The sequence below is a fragment of the Desmodus rotundus genome, chromosome 6 (assembly GCF_022682495.2).
Source record: "Desmodus rotundus isolate HL8 chromosome 6, HLdesRot8A.1, whole genome shotgun sequence".
In the NCBI taxonomy this organism is placed as follows: domain Eukaryota; kingdom Metazoa; phylum Chordata; class Mammalia; order Chiroptera; family Phyllostomidae; genus Desmodus; species Desmodus rotundus.
The window spans coordinates 157,419,189-157,437,027 of NC_071392.1; the positions used below are offsets into that span (position 1 = coordinate 157,419,189).

At 45.1% G+C, this 17,839-nt stretch overlaps 1 protein-coding gene across 4 annotated transcripts in view; it reads left to right on the top strand.

Annotated features, from left to right (window-relative positions):
* The first annotated feature begins 6,681 nt into the window (after positions 1-6,681).
* Positions 6,682-17,839, top strand: part of RNF216 (ring finger protein 216) — a 106,870-nt gene continuing 95,712 nt past the window's right edge. For 2 of the 4 annotated variants that reach the window (XM_024577037.3, XM_024577042.3), the window contains exons 1-2: positions 6,682-6,835; positions 14,047-14,180. In XM_024577037.3, coding sequence (XP_024432805.1) covers positions 14,114-14,180 — 67 coding nt within the window. In that variant the 5' untranslated portion in view covers positions 6,682-6,835; positions 14,047-14,113. Of the gene's footprint in view, positions 6,836-7,907; positions 8,609-13,245; positions 13,506-14,046; positions 14,181-17,839 lie in introns of all 4 variants that reach the window. The other 2 variants (XM_045185172.2, XM_053925928.2) reach the window with 2 other exon arrangements.

Below are 17,839 nucleotides of genomic sequence, written 5' to 3' on the forward strand. Positions count from 1 at the left end.
TGTCCCTCCCATCTTACAGATGTGTGAACTGAGGCTCTCAGAACTTAGGCACCGAGCACTTTGAGATGCAGCAGGCACAGCTGGTATTTGACTCGGTCATCTTGTCCTGAGATGCCCCCCCCGATTTGTTCCTTCATTGCCCCCCAAATATTGTAGAAGCCACGGAGGCCCGGGTGCTGACATTCTTGCCTTGTACCCATGCCCTATGTCACCGGGCAGCCCCCGGTCTCCTCCCCCGCACAGCTCCCACTCTCCTGTGTCCAGCACACCTCCAGTGTGTCCTGTCCATCCTCTTGGACGCCCTGAGATCCTCTAACCCCACGTGGCACGTGCGGAAGCTGCAGCCCCCGAGCGTGAGTGTTCAGCTAGCGCTCAGTGGATTAGAGACCAGACGGGGACTAGAGCCCTGCCTGCCTAACTCCCCGTCCCACTGTGCCTCCCTGACACCTTTCCCTGTCCTGGAAGGGAGCAGGGCAGCCAAGAATGACAAGACCCCCGGTACTGAGGGAAAAGGAGAGTGAGGCTGACATGACCACCCTCAGAGTCTGGAGCAGGGGCGGCCTACATGCACGTGAGACAAAGGCGCAGAGAGCGCGCTCTGCCTCGGAGAAGCAGGCAGCACACGCCGCAGCACATGCCAGCCTATCTCTTCACCACAGGGAAGAAGCCCTAGGGACGCTCTACGGCGGCTCGCCTGTGCTTCTCCCAGGAGGCCTCCTCCCGGTCTAGTCCGAGTTGTTGCTTTTACTGGGATGAAATGTACACGTTACGTGAATGCACGGCACGTAAGCGTGCGATCTGGTGAGTTTGGACAAATGCATACACCGCGGGAGTAAATCCAGTTAGGGTAGATAGTTGTCCATCATCCCAGAGACTTCCCTCACGCCCCCTTCACTCAGTCTCCTTCCTGTCCTTGAACCACGGGTCTAGAAGGTTCCGACACCTTCTGGGGCATTCGAACCTTCTGGCTCCTGGCGTGCCCTCTAGCCACAGTCCCTGACTCCTGCCCGCCAACCAGCTTTCTGAGGACTCCAGTAAACACACCATCCATGCAGCTGGCTGTCACCACAAGGCCACCCAGGTCAACCAGCAAGTGGAATTGTTCACTTCCTCCCAAACCTTCCACAGAGCTGACTTTCCCTTCTCTCTCTCCCTCAGCCCACCAAGCCCCAGGCTCATTTTACCCCATGGCTAATATCTGTGACAAAGCCAGCCCCAATAGAAGGGTGAAGACGCCTGTAATCACCTTAGCAACAGGACATGCTGTGCGTTTGAATCATGTAATCCCATCCCCATAGCAACACGGAACCTCCGAGTCCCTGTCATTCGCAGCCCAGTGGCAAGAGTGCTCACTTAGCTCAACCCCTTAGATGGGAACAAACAAAAAGAAAACACAAGACGTCATTTGCCGCTCAGATAGCCTCCACATCCCTGTACAAATTCTTTGTTTGGACGGTTTATAATGGACGTCGATTCAAATAGGATAAGCCTGGCAGCATCCATTTCGGTTGCTGATTCATGGGCTGATTTCAGATCTGAAGCTTTGTCCCGCACCGTTAGGGACACAGGGATTATTTGACTGGTGGCGGCAGAGCCAGTCTGCCAGAGAAGAATGTTCCTGGGCGACGGGCAGTGGAGCTGTTGGTAGCAGGGAACACAGTAAGGATTCCACTTAGCCAAAAGCTGTGACTGCCACAGGGTCATTCGGGCCCCCTTATGCCAACTGAGCAGCAGGCAAAGAAAGGAGTTGCTCCATTGGTGGGCTACCAGAGCCCGGAGAGCCCAGGGGCCATGGGTGTCTGGAACTCCAGAGATTCCCCGAATGGTGTCTCAGGGCTTCTGTGCCTCCTGACAGTCAGAACGGGGCAAGAACGAAGGCCTAACCGGGTGTTTGGTGACCGGGGTCCAGACCTCTCAGAGAGGAAGGTTGCCCTACCCAGCAATCCATGTAGATCAGCTGAAGATAAAGGATGGGATGGGGGAAGAGAGAAGCCACACTCGGCGGCCGCAGCACAAACTGAAGGACCAGTTGCAGTAGGGGGCGTTGTGACTTATCCCAGTAATCCTGTGTTAAGGGGTGTTTTGGGTTGGTTTGTTTTGCTTTTTGACTTGTTTTTTAATAAATGCATCAGGACCAGCCACCTCTTTCAAGAATCAGTGGCAAGGCAGAATGAATGGGCACAAGTGGATGATGGGAAATCAAGTGTGACCTGGAGGAGAAGCTGCCCCTGCCTCACCAGTGATGCTCGGCACTCACTTACTCTCCAAAGGCCACTGACTGTGAACACTGGCAGCTCCGGGGCTCGGAGCTTCTTTGCCTGGCTCCTGGGAGCATACTTGGACCATACACAGGGCCATCCAGAGGCGCAGGAGGGAAGATGGCCCTGGAAACAGCCCGAAAGCACAGATAGAGGGTGAGTTAGTGAATTAAAACCCCAGCCTCCTCAGCTCATGGGTGGGCTAACTTTGTGTTCTGCCTGTCTCCCAGAGTTCCTGGCGGGATTAAGCTTCAAAGGAAACTGGCTCAATAATACACTTTGTTAGCTTCCTTTCCTGTCTCCCTTCCCCACTCCACCCTGGGTATCACTGAGGATCATGTCCCCAAAACACCACCTGCATTTAAATCCTTGTCTCAGAGTCTTTGGGAAGAACACAAACCAAGACGCCATGTCCTGTAAATTCTCAAGTTTATTGTCATATGGTTGATTATGTTCTTGTATATAAGAATATAGATAGATAGATAACTTTTATTGGATTTGTAATTTTTTTCACCATTAACTTTTGTTTTCTTGATCTGTATCCATCTCTTTAACTGTTTTCAAGAAATCAAAGACTCAAAGACTCTTCTCTTTTTTTCCCTCTAACATCTGTCTGATCGGTTCCTGAGTGGACCTTATCTTTATTATTTTCTTTCTGCTTGCTGCTTTGGGTTTGCCTCCTGAGTTCAATATTTAGACTTTATTGTATCTTAATAACTGCGTTTAAACTAATCAATTGTCATTACGTACTTCTTTTGTGGTGTGCTGACATGAAGTGGTTTTTATCGCATTCTGTGCTAAATCTTGCTTGGTTTCCTGTGTAGTTTCCAGTTTAACTTGAGTTATTTAGTAATATGCTATTTTGTTTGCAAATGTGGAATTTTTCAACCAGCTTTTATCATTACTTTCAAATTGTATGGCTTTAAGGTTCCATTGAGTATTTTAATTATGCTAGTTCCTCTCTATTAACATGCATAACTTCATTATTCTGTAGTTGTTACCCTTGAGATTACAATGTAACATCGTTGACTTCTTAGAGCAAGGGTGTCAAACCCATTTACACCGGGGGCCACATCAGCCTCGCGGTTGCCTTCAAAGGGCCGAATGTAATTTTAGGACTGTGTAAGTGTAACTACTCCTTAACAGTTAAGGAGTTGAAATTACACAGGCTACAACATAGATGAACCTAGAGGACATCATGCTAAGTGAAATAAGTCAGTCACAAAAGGACAAATACTGTGTAATTCCACTTCCAAGAGGTACTTAGAGGAGTCAGATTCCTAGAAGCGGGAAGTAGAATGGTGGGTACCAGCAGTGGGGGGGGGGGGGAGGAGGGTTATTGTTTAATAGGTATAGAATTTCAGTTTTGCAAAATGGAAAACGTTATGGAGATTGATGGTGGTGATGGCTGCAAAACATTATGAATGTATTTTAATATACTTAAGAATGGTTAAGATGATGAATTTTATGTGTATTTCACCACAGTAAAAATACCTGAAAAAAGAAACAAATGTTGAGCAAAAGAAAGCAGACACAGGAGTACATGCTTTATGATCTCATTTATCTGAAACTACAGAAAAAGCAATTCTAATCTAAAGTGACAGAAAACAGATAATCGGTTGCCTAGCACCAGGGATGGGGGTGGTAGATCAACTAGGAAGGAGCACAAGGGAATATTTTGGAGTGATGGAAAAGATCCCTGACTTGATTATGGTGGGGGTTGCATGGGTATATAAATCTGCCCAAACTGATAGAAATGTACACTTAAATTGGGCGCATTGTATTGCATATAAATTACACTGCAATGACATTGATTAAAAAAAAAAAAGCAGTGGGCCAGAATAGCAGGAAATGACTACTTCTGAAAGCGGGCAGAGTTCGGGAATAATTTCCCCCACGGCCAGACCAGCGCCGCCTCATCTAGATAAAGCTGACCGTAGTGCCCCAGGTGAGCTCTCGGGAACAAAGCGACGATACACAGACTGTGAAAACAGCAGTCCTCTACTATCGGGAAAGATTTTGCAGGTCACAGGCACATTCTGCGCATCGTAGCCAGAAAGTGCAATAAGGCAGCAGCGCTGTGGTGACTCACGGGGAAGGCTCGGGGTGCTGTGCGTGCTTCACACCTCGGCCACGACTGCAGGCAAGGAGGTCAGGACACATGACGCATTGTTCCGTAGATAGAGCTTCCGTGTTTCTTCCCAGGACAGCAGCAAAGCATCACTTGTTGACACAGTTTCATCTGCAGGGAGATATGTTTTGCCCTTTTTGATTCCCGATGCTGAAACAACAACAAGAAGAACACGTGACTGCTCCTACTGACGCAGTTCACTTTTCCTTGAAACTAAAACCAGGAACCAAATACCCCTTTACTTCTGATTGATTACAAACGATTCCGTTCTGCTCTCGACGAAGCTTGTTTTCGGTTATACACATCACACACCTTCCCTCGATTTAATTCCCTCAATTTAATTGTTACTGTAGCTCATCAGTTTGTTTAATGATAACGACCCGGTAATATTGTTTATTTCGCGGAGTCTGTTTGGATGGTTACCTTCTGCTTATGGGAAGTGAGACTTGTATTCTCTTTCTATAGTGTGACATGGCATTTTCTTTTAAAATAAATATGTTTTAACAAAAAAATGAAACAGTCTAAGGAAAAATGTCATGGGTGGGCAATGAACGGGTTAGGCAAACGCTGTGGTAGGACTGCTCAAACGTCCGAAGTTTGGAAAGGCTGTCCCCTTTTCAGCTCTCCCGTTTCGTTGTTCATTGAGAAGGCGGCGGGGGGTGGGGGGTGGGGGGGGTGGGGGGGGGTGCTGGTGCGCTCACCTGTGGCATCTTGATGGGATGGAGCAGGCTCAGCAGTACCCTGTACGAGTGAGCCATTTTTTATCTTTTATACCTACTTTTACTGTACCTTTTCTATGTGTAGATATATTTAGAGCCGTAAAAACTTACCATTATGTCACCGTTGCCTACAGCATTCAGCGCAGTGACGTGCCGCACAGGTTTGTAGCCTAGGAGCAATAGACTATCTGCCACACAGCTTAGTGTGCGTGCAGCAGGCTGTGCCGTCTGGGCTTGTGTAAGCGCGCTCTACGAAGTTTGCCCAATGATGGAATGGTCTAAAGACGCGTTTCTCAGAACATCCCCCCTCCCTTAAGTAATGCATGACTCTGATTGCCTATTGACATCACGGCTTAGGGTTTGTTGGCAATTTAATACGTCCAAAATGTGTTCACGGCTCCCTGCCCTGACCAAAATCTGTTCCCCCAATTTCTCTCCGCATTTGTGAATGGAACCACTATTGACCCAGTTGCACCAGCCAAAAATCTTGTAGTTATCCTTGACTCCTTCCTTTCTCTCTCACATCCAGGCCAACTGTGAATCTTTCTCTTCTACCGTAAAAAAACCCAACCCTGATCTGATTATTTCTCACTACCCCCCCCCCCCCCGAACATGCTAGCCCAAGTCGCCACCGCTTCTTATTTAGACCCCTGCAATAGCTCCCTATCTGGCTTTCCTGCTTCTGTCTGAGCTTACCTCTTCATAGTCTATTTTCTACACAGTCACCTGAGTGATCTTTGCAAAACATAAGCAGATATACTCATGTCCCTGCTCCCAATTCTCTAGTAGCTTCCATCACACTTAGAATAAAATCCAAATTCCTTATTAAGACCTTCTAGGATTCGGGCTCCTACCACCTGGCCAACCCCGTTCCCTACCACTACCATCTCTGTCACCGCACTGCAGCCACGCTGTTTTTGCAGACACCAGGCACAAGCCTTTCTATGCCGTCTGCGGGAGTGCTCGCCCTATGGGGGGTCAGCTTGGCTCACCCCCTAACTTCATTCAGTTTTCTGCTCTATGCCCTCAGGGGACAGTGTCCCTGACTATCCTGTTGTCACTGTCTCTCTCTGCGTTTCCCTGCTTTATTTTTCCTGTGTTTTTTATTCTAAACTTTTTGCCTGAGCAAGTATTTTAGTTAGTTAGTTCACTAGTTATTGACTTGCCCGCTAAAACACAGGCGTCATTAGACCAGGGACCTCTACCTTCTCATTCCCAATGCCTAGAACAGGGCCTGGCACACAGGAAGCCCTCCGAAAATATGCGCTGAATGAATGAATGACTTGGCGAGGGCAACGGGTGCAAATAGGTGCCTACCCAGCAGCTTTCCACGGCCACCTGCCCCACGCCCTTTTCAACTCCAGGGCTCCAGTAACACTTCACCGGGTTGAGGGAGCCTCAGCTCCTGTCGTCCTCCTGCCCAGAGGGGGAGTCAAGACTCAGTGAGCCGTGAGCACGCCGGAGCCGCGGCCAGGCGTTCCTCTCTATGGTCTCGGTCCCCAAGCCCCTCCTCCCGGGCCCCCGGCGAGCCTCTATGGTTCTTCCTGTCATTAGTCGGGAGGGGGCGCTGTGCGCAGGCGCGAGGTGACGCCGCGGCAGGGCCGGAAGGAGCGCAGCTGGGGCCTCGGCGGCGGCGACGGACCAGTGGGCCACGGCTTCTGGAGACTGAAAGCCCCGGCGACAGAAGCCGCCAAGCCCGCCTCGCGAGCCGGAGAGTTGAGTGGCGAGTAAGTGTCGGCCGCGGGGCGCGCCCTGCTCCTCCGGGAGGCGAGTGGCGTCTCCGCCCGGCGCCTCCCTCAGTCTGGGGTCGGGGCGGGGGCCTCGGTGGTGAGGGGCGGCGGGGGCGCGGGGCGTCGCGGAGCTCCGGCCGGCCGGAGCGGCGGGGCCGGCCGTGAGGCAGGCGCGACAGAGGCGCGCGCGGCCGGCGGACCCTGCCCCGCTCCCCGCACTTCGGGAAGTTTCGCGGGCCGCTCCGGCCGCTTGCAGCGCGAGGGCGAAAGCGCCGAAAGTCCGAGTTTGCTGGACGACACCTCCCGGGAGGCGGTGTCAGCGCGGGGGAAGATGCGCTGTGACTTTGAACTCCGGCGGCCCTGGCCCTGCAGCCGCGGTACTCGGCTGCGGGAGGGCTGTGCCCCCCGGAGAGCGGGCGGCGCCCTCCTAGCCCTAGGGGGGACGTGCAGGTGCGCGCGAGCCCCTGCGGCGCGGAGGCGGCTGTCCCGACGCACGTGCTGCGGCGCGGGGCAGCGAACGACTGCGACGCTCCCGCGCAGCCGGGGCCCGACCGCTGTGCAGCGCGGGGCCTGAACTTCGGGCCACTTTAGGGCTGTGACGAGCCGTCCGGAGGGCCCGCGGGGCCCGGTTCAGTCCCTAGGGCCGCTCCCCGCGCGCCCCGGCCAGGGGCCCTGCGGACCACCGCCGTGCGTGGGGACAGGTGCCCGGCGGGGCCCGCCCCAGGCACTCTGCTGCGGGACGGAGACGGTTCACCGCGGGGGGGGGGGGGGGCGACGGCGGGGAAGACTTGAGGGCGGACCCGGACTTTTGCGTCCGAGCGAGTTCTGGCGGCCGGGGGTGGGGAGGGGTGGGACTTGAGGAAGTAGCTGCAGACGCAGGCTTTCGATTTTTACCCGGAGGGCTGGCTGCAGCCGACGAGCGAAGCCCCGCAGCCCCGGAGGACTCGAGTCCGGGAAGTGGGGATGGGAGTCGAGGAGACAAAGTTTCTGGACTGGGATGGCCGAGAAAATCTGTGTCTGTTACCGCCTGTGGCTACTCCTTAATTAATGAGTGTTTGCTCTGTTCTAGGCTGTGCAGATTTTCACAGACTTCCTAACTGATCGCACACCTACCTACCCGTGGTGTTCTGTCTTCATTGCTGATAATACAGTGATAGGACAGAACGTGATGCTGTGTGCCTGATACTGTTCTAAGCGTTTTCCACGGGGTAACTCTTAATCCTCAGTGACATGGGTTTTGTTATTTTTTAAAAGGAAGAAAATGTGCTACAAAATAGTGTACCTAATCGCAAAGCTTACAAGGGCCCGAGCTAGAACGTGAACTCGGTCTGGTTCCAGAGTTCATGCTCCTAATTATGCTGTGAATGTTTTTGGAAAAAAACACACAAACACCAAACTATTAGGGCGTATTAACTTTGTGCCAGGCAAGTGTGCATGTCCTGGGCTCGGGGGAATGAATAAGATGCAGGGCCCCATCTTCGTGGAACTTGTCTTAGCAGAGGAGATGGACGTTAAACACAGCTGCCTGAGTAACTGCAGATGATTATTGGGCCAAGTCCTTGGCAGGAGTGAGAGTGGGTGACTGAACACTGGAGATAGTCCGGAAAGGTCTCTCTGAAGAAGGGACATTCAAGATGGAGCAAAGGACGAGAGAGGCAGTGAAGGACAATCCCGCCAGAGAAAAGAGCCGGACGTGGAAGGAAGGAGCATGCCGTGGTCAAGAGACAGCCATTACCTCTGCGGAATGGTGAACGGGGCAAGAGGCAGGAGGTGAGGCTGTCAGCAAGGGTCCTGCGCCGCAGCGTTTCACAGGCTCTGTCTTCGGTGATGAGATTTGTGGTGTAAAGAACCCGACTCTCGGGGCTGTTAGACTCCGTCAGGGTAGAACCTGTAGGCGGTATTGGGGTGGAAGGGACAGGGAGTCATGGGTTCACGCAGGATTCACCTACAAAAAGGTCCTTGAAAACATTGATTCCCATCCCCCACGCGGCTGCCACCACCTTGTAGAAGGTGAGAAGGTGCTTACTGAGCTGTCCTGGTTTCTGAACCAATGTTCATTTGACAGTTAAGGGAGATCTTAATGTTACGCATTAAACTCTTTAGCCTGCCCAAAGAAGATTTTGGATTCAGTTTTTGAATTAAACCTCTTCTATTGTAAAAAACAAAACAAAACAAAAAAACAAAACTAAAAACTAAACTAATTACAGGATTTTTTTAGAGCTCTTTTAAACTCCAGGCTAAATGTTTGCATAATTATATCTAATTATGCATGGTGGTATACTCTGGTTTCTCTTCAGGTTGTGTAAATCTTTCACCTTAACTATGGGTGGTGTTTTACCTTAGTTCTTTCATTTTTGTCAATGTATTTAATACTCGTTGCACTTTCTTATTCTGAATTCCTCACCTGCCTTGTTCTTAATAGTATCACCATCCTTCAGTCACCTGATTTCGACATCCAGGTCACCTTTGACTCCTTTCTTTCTGTTGCCCTGATGACTAATACATACAGAAATCCCATTGAATCTATTCTGCAGTCAGTATCCTGTATCGTGTTCCTCCCCTGCTTACTGGTAGCTCCAGTGCAGACTTCTCTGGCCCTTATTTCTGATGTCCTGCCGCCAGATGTCTTCTGCAGTCTGTTACGTACTGCACCTAGGTTGGTTTTCCTAAAGCATAGCTCTGCACTGCTTCCCGTTGAATGGAAAATGAAATGGGAGCTCCGCATCAGCTAGCTATTGATGCATAGTAAACCACCCCCAAACTTAGTGACTCAATACAACACAACAGTTTTAGTTGTTGACAGTTTTGTGAGTCAGGAGATTGGGAAGGGCTCACCTGGGCAATTTTTTTTCTGATTCTCATGCTGTGCCACAGGGTGGCTGGGGCTGGAGGTCCCACTTGGAAAATGGCTTCTTCACTCCCAAGCCTTGTCAGATTGCTGGAAGCAGGGCTCAGCTGGCCTTCCCCTGTCTGCATGTCAGGGCTTTCCATGTGATCTCTCCAGCAGGGTATTTGGGCTTCTTACATGGTAGCTCTGGGCTTCAAGAGACTGAGGTAGAAGCTGCTGCCTCTCCTAAAGGCTAAGCCTGCAGCTGGCACTATATTCAGTTTAACTTAAATACTGCTGACTCTGCTAAGTGTTTCTGGACTGCCTGCCTTTCCCCAACTGGAATAGTCTTTCTACTGCACTAACGGCTTTCTGCTCTTTAGTATACCTAATTGTATGCGTATTTTCTCTCATTGATGGGACTCCCCATGTTTTTTGCGTCAAGATTCAAGTTGGATTTTCTTTGTATTTATTCACCATGATGTATAACACGTTGTTTACACCCATGACAAACCCACAATAAGTATTTGTTGAACTATTTTCATGTATTTTAATTTTTTTAAAGATTTTGTTTATTATTTTTAGAAAGAGGGGAAGGGAAAGGAAGCAGAAAGAGAGGGAGAAGAGCGTCAAAGTGTGGTTGCCGCTCGAATGCTCCCTACTGGGGACCTGGCCTGCAACCCAGGGCTGTGCCCTGACTGGGAATCAAATCAGCGACCCTTTGATTCGCAGGCCGACCCTCAGTCCACTGAGCCACACCAGCCAGGGTTAAGGTATTTTAATTTTTAAGTGTTAATGTAAATAATACCAATTTAGTATAGAAAAAGTAGAAAATATAAGGAAGCAAAAATAAATGACCTTAAACTTACTACTTCAAAATAGCCGTTGTTAACTTTTGTTGTGTTGGTTTAATATTGATTAAATATTAGTATATTTAGATATACTAATGGATATCCAAATACTGGTTAAGATGAGAAACTAGAATTTGAGAAGCAACAGTGATTTATAGACACTTGAAAAATCTACTAGGAAGAGGCCTTGTGGGGGCTGCTCTGATGGGCGTGTCAGGTTCTCCCAGCCTGTGCTTGACTCTGCTTTGCCTACCTTTCCCTGGGGTGTTCATAGATTAACTCATTAAATTTGAAGCATCTTTTATTGCCCCACACTCAGTGTTTGCAGAGGTGACAGGCATATCTATGGACCTTACTCTGGACAGCAGGAACACTGCAGAACCCAGGACCGTGCAGTATTAAATATGCTGGGAACATGTGGCAGGGAACATGGAGGAGAAGCATGCATAGGAAGATGAGAAGAAAATGACTGTTAGACCCACCTGTCTCTGGTCATAGGAAGAAGCAAAGAGGCAATTCTGAAAGCCAGAAAATTGCATGAGGGAACCATGGATGATTCCTTTTTTTTTTCCCCCCAAATTTTCTGTGATGGGCCATACTTTATAACCGAAGAAAATCCTGATAAACTGATTGTGGTCACTTAAGCCATTTTACCTAACTCGGATTACATGTGTCTGTGATTCACACCTCCAGTCTTTGACAGTGAGAGATGCATTTGGAGCCATTCTATAAATCAACTCTGAGACACTGGAAATACAGCTATGAGTAAGACACAGTTCAAGGGCATAGGGAGAAAACATTTCAAACATGAACTCCTTCTCATGTATTGGTTCATCCGAAAAAGGAAGGACAGTTGTTGGAGTAGAAGAGAACATAGAAGAACGGTCATCTGGTTTTCTTAAATTTTTACAATGTACTACTTCTACTGAAGATTCTGCACAGTTATGAAGTGAAAAAAATATGTGCTAATTTTTAGTTTTATTTTTGGAAACATTAACTGATACTGACTATAAACTATAGTCATAAACATACCTATAACTTAAAATAAAGAGAAGTAAGAATTGACGTAATCTTTCTTGGGTGGCATTCCAGTTTCTGAACTTCACTTTTTTCAGCTATTCTCTTAAATTGTCTGATCAAGAAGTGAATAGCTTCTTGCTACTTCCAGAGGGAAAATGAAGTTTCTTTTACAGAAGGAAGGAAGCGTTACTGTGAATAGTTACAGTACTAGTGAAAAGTAACTTGTAAGAGGGAAATGTAGTCCTCCCTCTTGTTTTGCTGTATTATCAACTCTTATTATTAATAAACACTGCATCATCTACTGTGTACTTATGATAAAGCTCTTTTTATTTAATCGTCAACACTGCCTTATAAGAATAGCTCTTTCTGTTTCACAGATGATAGTAACGGTCGTAATGTGACACTTGTGTGTACCAGGCACTATGCTGAAAACTTGTACATATTTAACACAATTAAATTTTTAAATAACTGTATTCTCATTTTACAAATGGAGGAACCCTTAGGCCCAAGAGATTAAGCAATTTACAAGGTTACTGATTCACTAAATGGTGAAACCAGGTTTATAACTAAGCACTCTGTTATGGGGCCCAGACAGGACTGAATGTCAGAGGGTTGAGTGGCTTCTACAGAGAAACTAGTCAGAGGTGGAAATTCCATTATCAGATTCTTTTTCCCCCTGCAGCTTCCATCTGCTGCGGGTGCCTGAGAAGTCTTGCTTTTAAAGTACCACTACTAATTGGCTTAATTACAAGATTGACATTCTAACTAAATTAGATATAAAATAAATCACATTTCCTTCTGATTACCAATGTAAAATTGAAGGAACCTAGTTGTGTTAAAAGAAGAAATAAGAGACTTGGCTGTTGTAGATCAAAATACTTTTAAAAATATTTGAAAAAAAGTAGTAAAGTACTTGAAGTCACTGTTTATAAGTCACATTACTATTACATCAAGTGAGAGACCCAAACTTATTCTTGGATTTGTAATTTTTTGAATTTGCGATACCTTTGTCCATTTATAGATACTAGAAAATTCTGTTGTAAAACAATCTTGATATACAACTTTGTATTCTCTAAGTTAGAAAAATGCTGATGTTATTTGACTATTAACTGTAGACAATTAATGGGAAACCAGGGTCTGGAGCTTACCTCCTCAAAGCACATGATTTCTCCCAGGAAAGCAAAGAAAACAGATTTTCTTAGAGATGAAGAAGAATGTTGAGTGGGTAAGTTAAAGATAGAATCTTGGAACTGGAGAGGACCCATAGCAGGTATAATTGTATCCTTTTAGTTCTTACTGATTTTCATTCTTCTAATTTTTATTAAATTAAAGCAGGAAAATGGTTCAAAATCAAACTACAGAAAGAATTAAAAGCAATAATCATCTCCTGATTCCCAACTGCTGTTTCACACAGGCAACCTCTTCCCCCCTAACTTTCCCATTGTGAAATACAATACACACAAAGAAGTTTCACCCCAAACAATAAAGTTTAGACCTGTGCCTAAACTTTATCTAAGTGGAGCTGTTCAACATGAATACTTCTATGTCTGGATTCCTTCACTCGGTCATTATGTTTTAGTATATATCCAAGTTATATGTGACTGTGATGCCTTTTTTGGGGGACTGTAGGTTTTAATTGTATGAACATACCATAGTGTGTCTGTCCATTCTGTCGTTGATGTGCATCCCTTTCCGTTTTGGGCTTGTAGATTGAATGTCCGTATGAGCATCCTGGTGCAGAGACCTGGCACGTAGAAGCACACATTTCTCTACTACAGACTTCTAGCAGTGGATTGTTCTGTCTTTATGGGATACGTATCTTCCGCTATAATTGATGAAGCATCAAGCTTTTTTTGCACGGTTATGTTTCCAGTTTACATTCCCACCAACAATGCACGAGGATGCCCTTTTTCTCCATATCCTCACCAATATTTCTGTCTTGTCTTTTTGATAATAGCCATTCTGACAGGTATGAGGTGATATTGTGGTTTTGATTTGCATTTCCCTGGATTGAAGGTTATTTGTATTTTTGATATTGAGTTATATGAGTTCATTGTATACTTTGGAGTTTAACCCCTTATCAGATGATTTGCAAATATTTCCTCCCATTCTACAGGTTGTCATAATTGAGTTTTTAAGTGTACTTTTTGTTTTTTATGTCCCATCTGTTGTTTGATCTTTTATTTCTCTTTTATATGTACTTTTGCAGTAATTGTTTTTTTTATTCCTTTTTTTTCTTCTTTTACTAGCTTTTTAGTAATGTAGTCATTTAGGTGGTGGTGTTGTTTTTAAGTGGTATTTTCACCATAAGCTTAGGATGCTGGTACCTTGACCAGATATGTGGGAAGAGTTTTGATATTTTCTTCATTCTGTTTTGGTTTTTTTTACATTCAATGAGAATTTTTATTTCAGTTACCACAAAATGGTATTATAATACTTCATAAAAATCTAAGTTTTAGGCTGCAGATATTTTCTTCATTCTTAATGTTCCTTTTGTTCTTATTTTTCAGTTTTTGGAACAGATAGTCACCATGTTTAGATATTAGCAAGCACACATGTGTATGCCTGCATTTGAAAATGGCAGAGGGAAATAACAATGAAGAGGTAATTCACTTGAACAACTTCCACTGCCACCAGGGACAAGGTAAATGTTGGTTCTCCTTTTCATCTTGCTTTTTCCCTTAGTAATCCAGTTATGTCTTTTTTATTTTTTTAAGATTTTATTTATTTTGGGGGGCGGCGAGAGAGAAACATCAGTGTGTGGTTGCCTCTTGTGGGCTCCCCAACGGGGATCTAGCTGGCAGCCCAGGCATGTGCCCCGACTGGGAGTCAAACCTGCAGTCCTTTGGTTCACAGGCCTATGCTCAGTTCACTGAGCAACACCATCCAGGGCCAGTTATATCTTCTTTAAAATGAGTCTATTTTGCACCATGCAGAACCCAGAGTTGTTTTCATCTGTAGGCCTCAGAACATCAGGTGTGAATGGACTCATCAGACCAGAATTTTGTGTCAGGCGGTGGCACTTGCTGGCATGACTGGAGTGTAAGAGTCTTTCATCATAAGTAGATTAACAAGCTATGACTTAGCGGGGTGAAAAGAGCAGTGACCGTGCAGTCCTTGGGTCTTAAGAAATGGGAGTACGACAGCAGTGGCGGTTCTCTGTTTTGGGAGGAGTGGTAACTATGTGGACATCCTCCTCCAGACCTGTATGGTCTGAAAGTACTGAGGCTGCTGCTAACCCACTTTTGCCCCCTCATACCATGCTTAATTTCTTTTTCGCCAGCAGATTCTGGTTTAGCCTTACAGGGAATTTTAGGACATGTGTTCTTCTGTCTTACAGTTTTTTTAATTTGGGGAAATTCATTGATTCATAAAAGGAAGGGAGCTTGCATTTCTGTAACTTCATTCTTAAATGCATATGAAATTTCCTACCAAATCCTGATTCCCATTTATACATCACTAAATGAAAAGATTTTATGCTAATGAGTAGGAAAAGATAATTTTTTTGCAAGTATATAGAAGAGATTGTACTAGGGTTTTTTTGTGTATGTTTTCTGATTGATAATATTTTGTGCTTATGAAAATGATTTTTTTCCAGCAAAGGGTAAATTATATATATTTGGCTTTCAGAGCATTTAAAATAGAGCAAATTTTATTAAGCAAATAAATTGAGGAAAATAAATAAAATTGCTTAAGCTATGCAAATTAAGAGTACTACAAAGAAATACTGATTTTTAAAGGATTCCATTATTGTACTCTAACTTGGTAGTGATTGTAGCTGTAATTTGTTGTGATTAAGAAAGTTTTAAATTTTAGCTATAGTTTGTATATATGATCATTTCCAAATTTTCTGAACATGTAAAAATTAAGGTAGTTATTTTAAAGATCTAATTGGTTTTATTAAGCCATTCATGAGTTGGGCAGCCTCTCGTCTGGCAACTAGAAGGGTGCACCCTGGAGGTGCATTTTTCTGTTACACACGTTTTATGTGTCCTACACCCATGATGAGGATTTCTTTTTAGGCATATGGGGTTGTTTTGTTTTTATTAGCTGTACTAATAATTTTTATTATGCTATCCCCTACAGGTTTTTTGTAATCTTCATTAAGCTATAAATTTATATACAATGAATTCACAAATCTTAAGTGTATATTTCAGTGAGTTGTGAAGAATGAATACACCCATGTAACTGTCACTTCAGTCATGATATGGAATGTCTCTGTCGCCCCAGAAAGATTCCTTCGTGCCTCTCTGCAGTCAGTCTTCCCCCTGCTCCTTTCTGAAGGGAATCACGGGTCTGCCTTTTGTGACTTTGCAGTCTCCTGTAATTGGAAGCATGCAGTATGTCCTCTCTGTGCCTGAACTTTCCTGCCCAGCCTCATTGTAGAGTTCTTCCATGTTGTTGCATGTATTTAATAGAACTGATTCAGTCCTTTTTAATTGCTGAATAACATTCACCTAGAATTCTGCACCCAGTGAAAATAGGCTTAAAAATTAAGATAAGATAAAGGTTAAAAGTGTAGGAATGAAAAAAGTTTGTAATGCAAATAGTAGCTAAAAAACGAGTTTGTATGTCTGTATATTATCAGATAAAATAGCCACTCTAGCCAGAAGTATTAATAAAGATTTCATAATGGTAAAAGGATTCATGCACTGGAAAGTTAAAACAATTTTAATTCCTACACACTTAGTAACATGGTGTTAAAATATACAAAGCAAAAATTGGCAGAACTAAAAGAAGAAATGAACAAATCCACAATCATAATGGGAGATTTTAACATGTTTCTCTCAATAACAGAGAGAGCAATCACACACAGACATTTGTATGAATATGGAATATTAGGGGAACGTGATCAACGAACTTGACATAATAGACATATCTGAAATATTATACCCAATGTATTAATCAAAATTGACCATATTTTGAACCACAAAACAAGTTTCAGAGGATTGAAATTATATAGATTATGTTCTCTGACCATATTGGAGTTAAGCCATAAATCAATTACAAAAAATACAATTAGAAAAATCCCTGTATGTGTGGAAAATAGGAATGCCCTTCAGAATAATCCATAGTTCAAAGAAATCACAATGAGCTCTGGCTGCTGTGGCCCAGATGGTTGGAGCATCATCCAGAGGACCAAAAGGCCATGGGTTCAGTTCCCGGTCAGGGCACATACCCAGGTAGCGTTGGGGACATATGAGAAGGCAATCAATCGATGTCTGTCTGTCTGGCACACATGCTCTTTCTATCCCCCCTCCCCACTTCTCCCTGCCTCCCCACTTCCTCTCTAAAAGTAATAAAAGAATGTCCTTGGTTGAGAATTCTTTTTAAAAAATCACAATGAAAATTAGGAAAAAATTTTGAACTTCATGATAATGAAAATACAATCTATTGAAGCTTATGAGATGCATCTAATGTCATGTTTTGAAGAAAACTTACATGTGCGGCCTTGGTTGGTGTGGCTTGGTGGATTGAGTGCTGGCTTGTGAACCAAAGGGTCACCGGTTTGATTCCCAGTTAGGGCATGTGCCTGGGTCATGGGCTGGGTCCCCAGTCGGGGGCGTGCAAGAGGCAGCCACACATTGATGTTTCTCTCCCTCTCTTTCTCCTTTCCTTCCTCTCTCTCTAAAAATAAATAAAATTTTTTAAAAATCTAGTATTCTGCAGCATGGATTAGGCCACTTCTGGCTGGCTGCCCCCTCTTGCAGGCTGGGTTTGAGCCTTCTCCACTCGGCTAGAGCTCTGGCCATCTGTTTAAATCTCTTGCCAGCTCTCATCTCCGTTCCTTTTTGTGTTCTTGAGAGGTTATACTTTTAAGTTCCTTTGCTACCGTTTTAGTGGGATTTCAGGAGGTGGTGATGATAATCACTTGAATTCATTCTGCCAGATTTAACCAGAAGTCCTATATCATGTACTTCCCAGACCCTCAGTTCAGTTGGTGGTTAGATTTATCATTCTACTATGTAAGTGGCAGTAGACTTGAAATCAGACAACCTTACTGTATGTCAAGTACTAGGCATTTTATGTGACCTGTCTTAATTAATACAATTACTTGAGGCAGGCACCTTTTTGTAATGTTGGGGAAATGGATGTCTAAGTTAGATAACAGCGACAGGTAGCTGGCATATGGTGGCACTGAGATTCGAGCCCAGGCAGTCTGATCTTACAGCTCATAGACTTAGCTGTTTTAAACTGCCGTCCCTGGCATTGCCACAGCTCTGTTGCAGGCCTGAAATGAGATAGTTGATTTTCGATTGCTTTTCAGATTGTTTGGTGCCATAAAAATACAAGGTGGGGCAA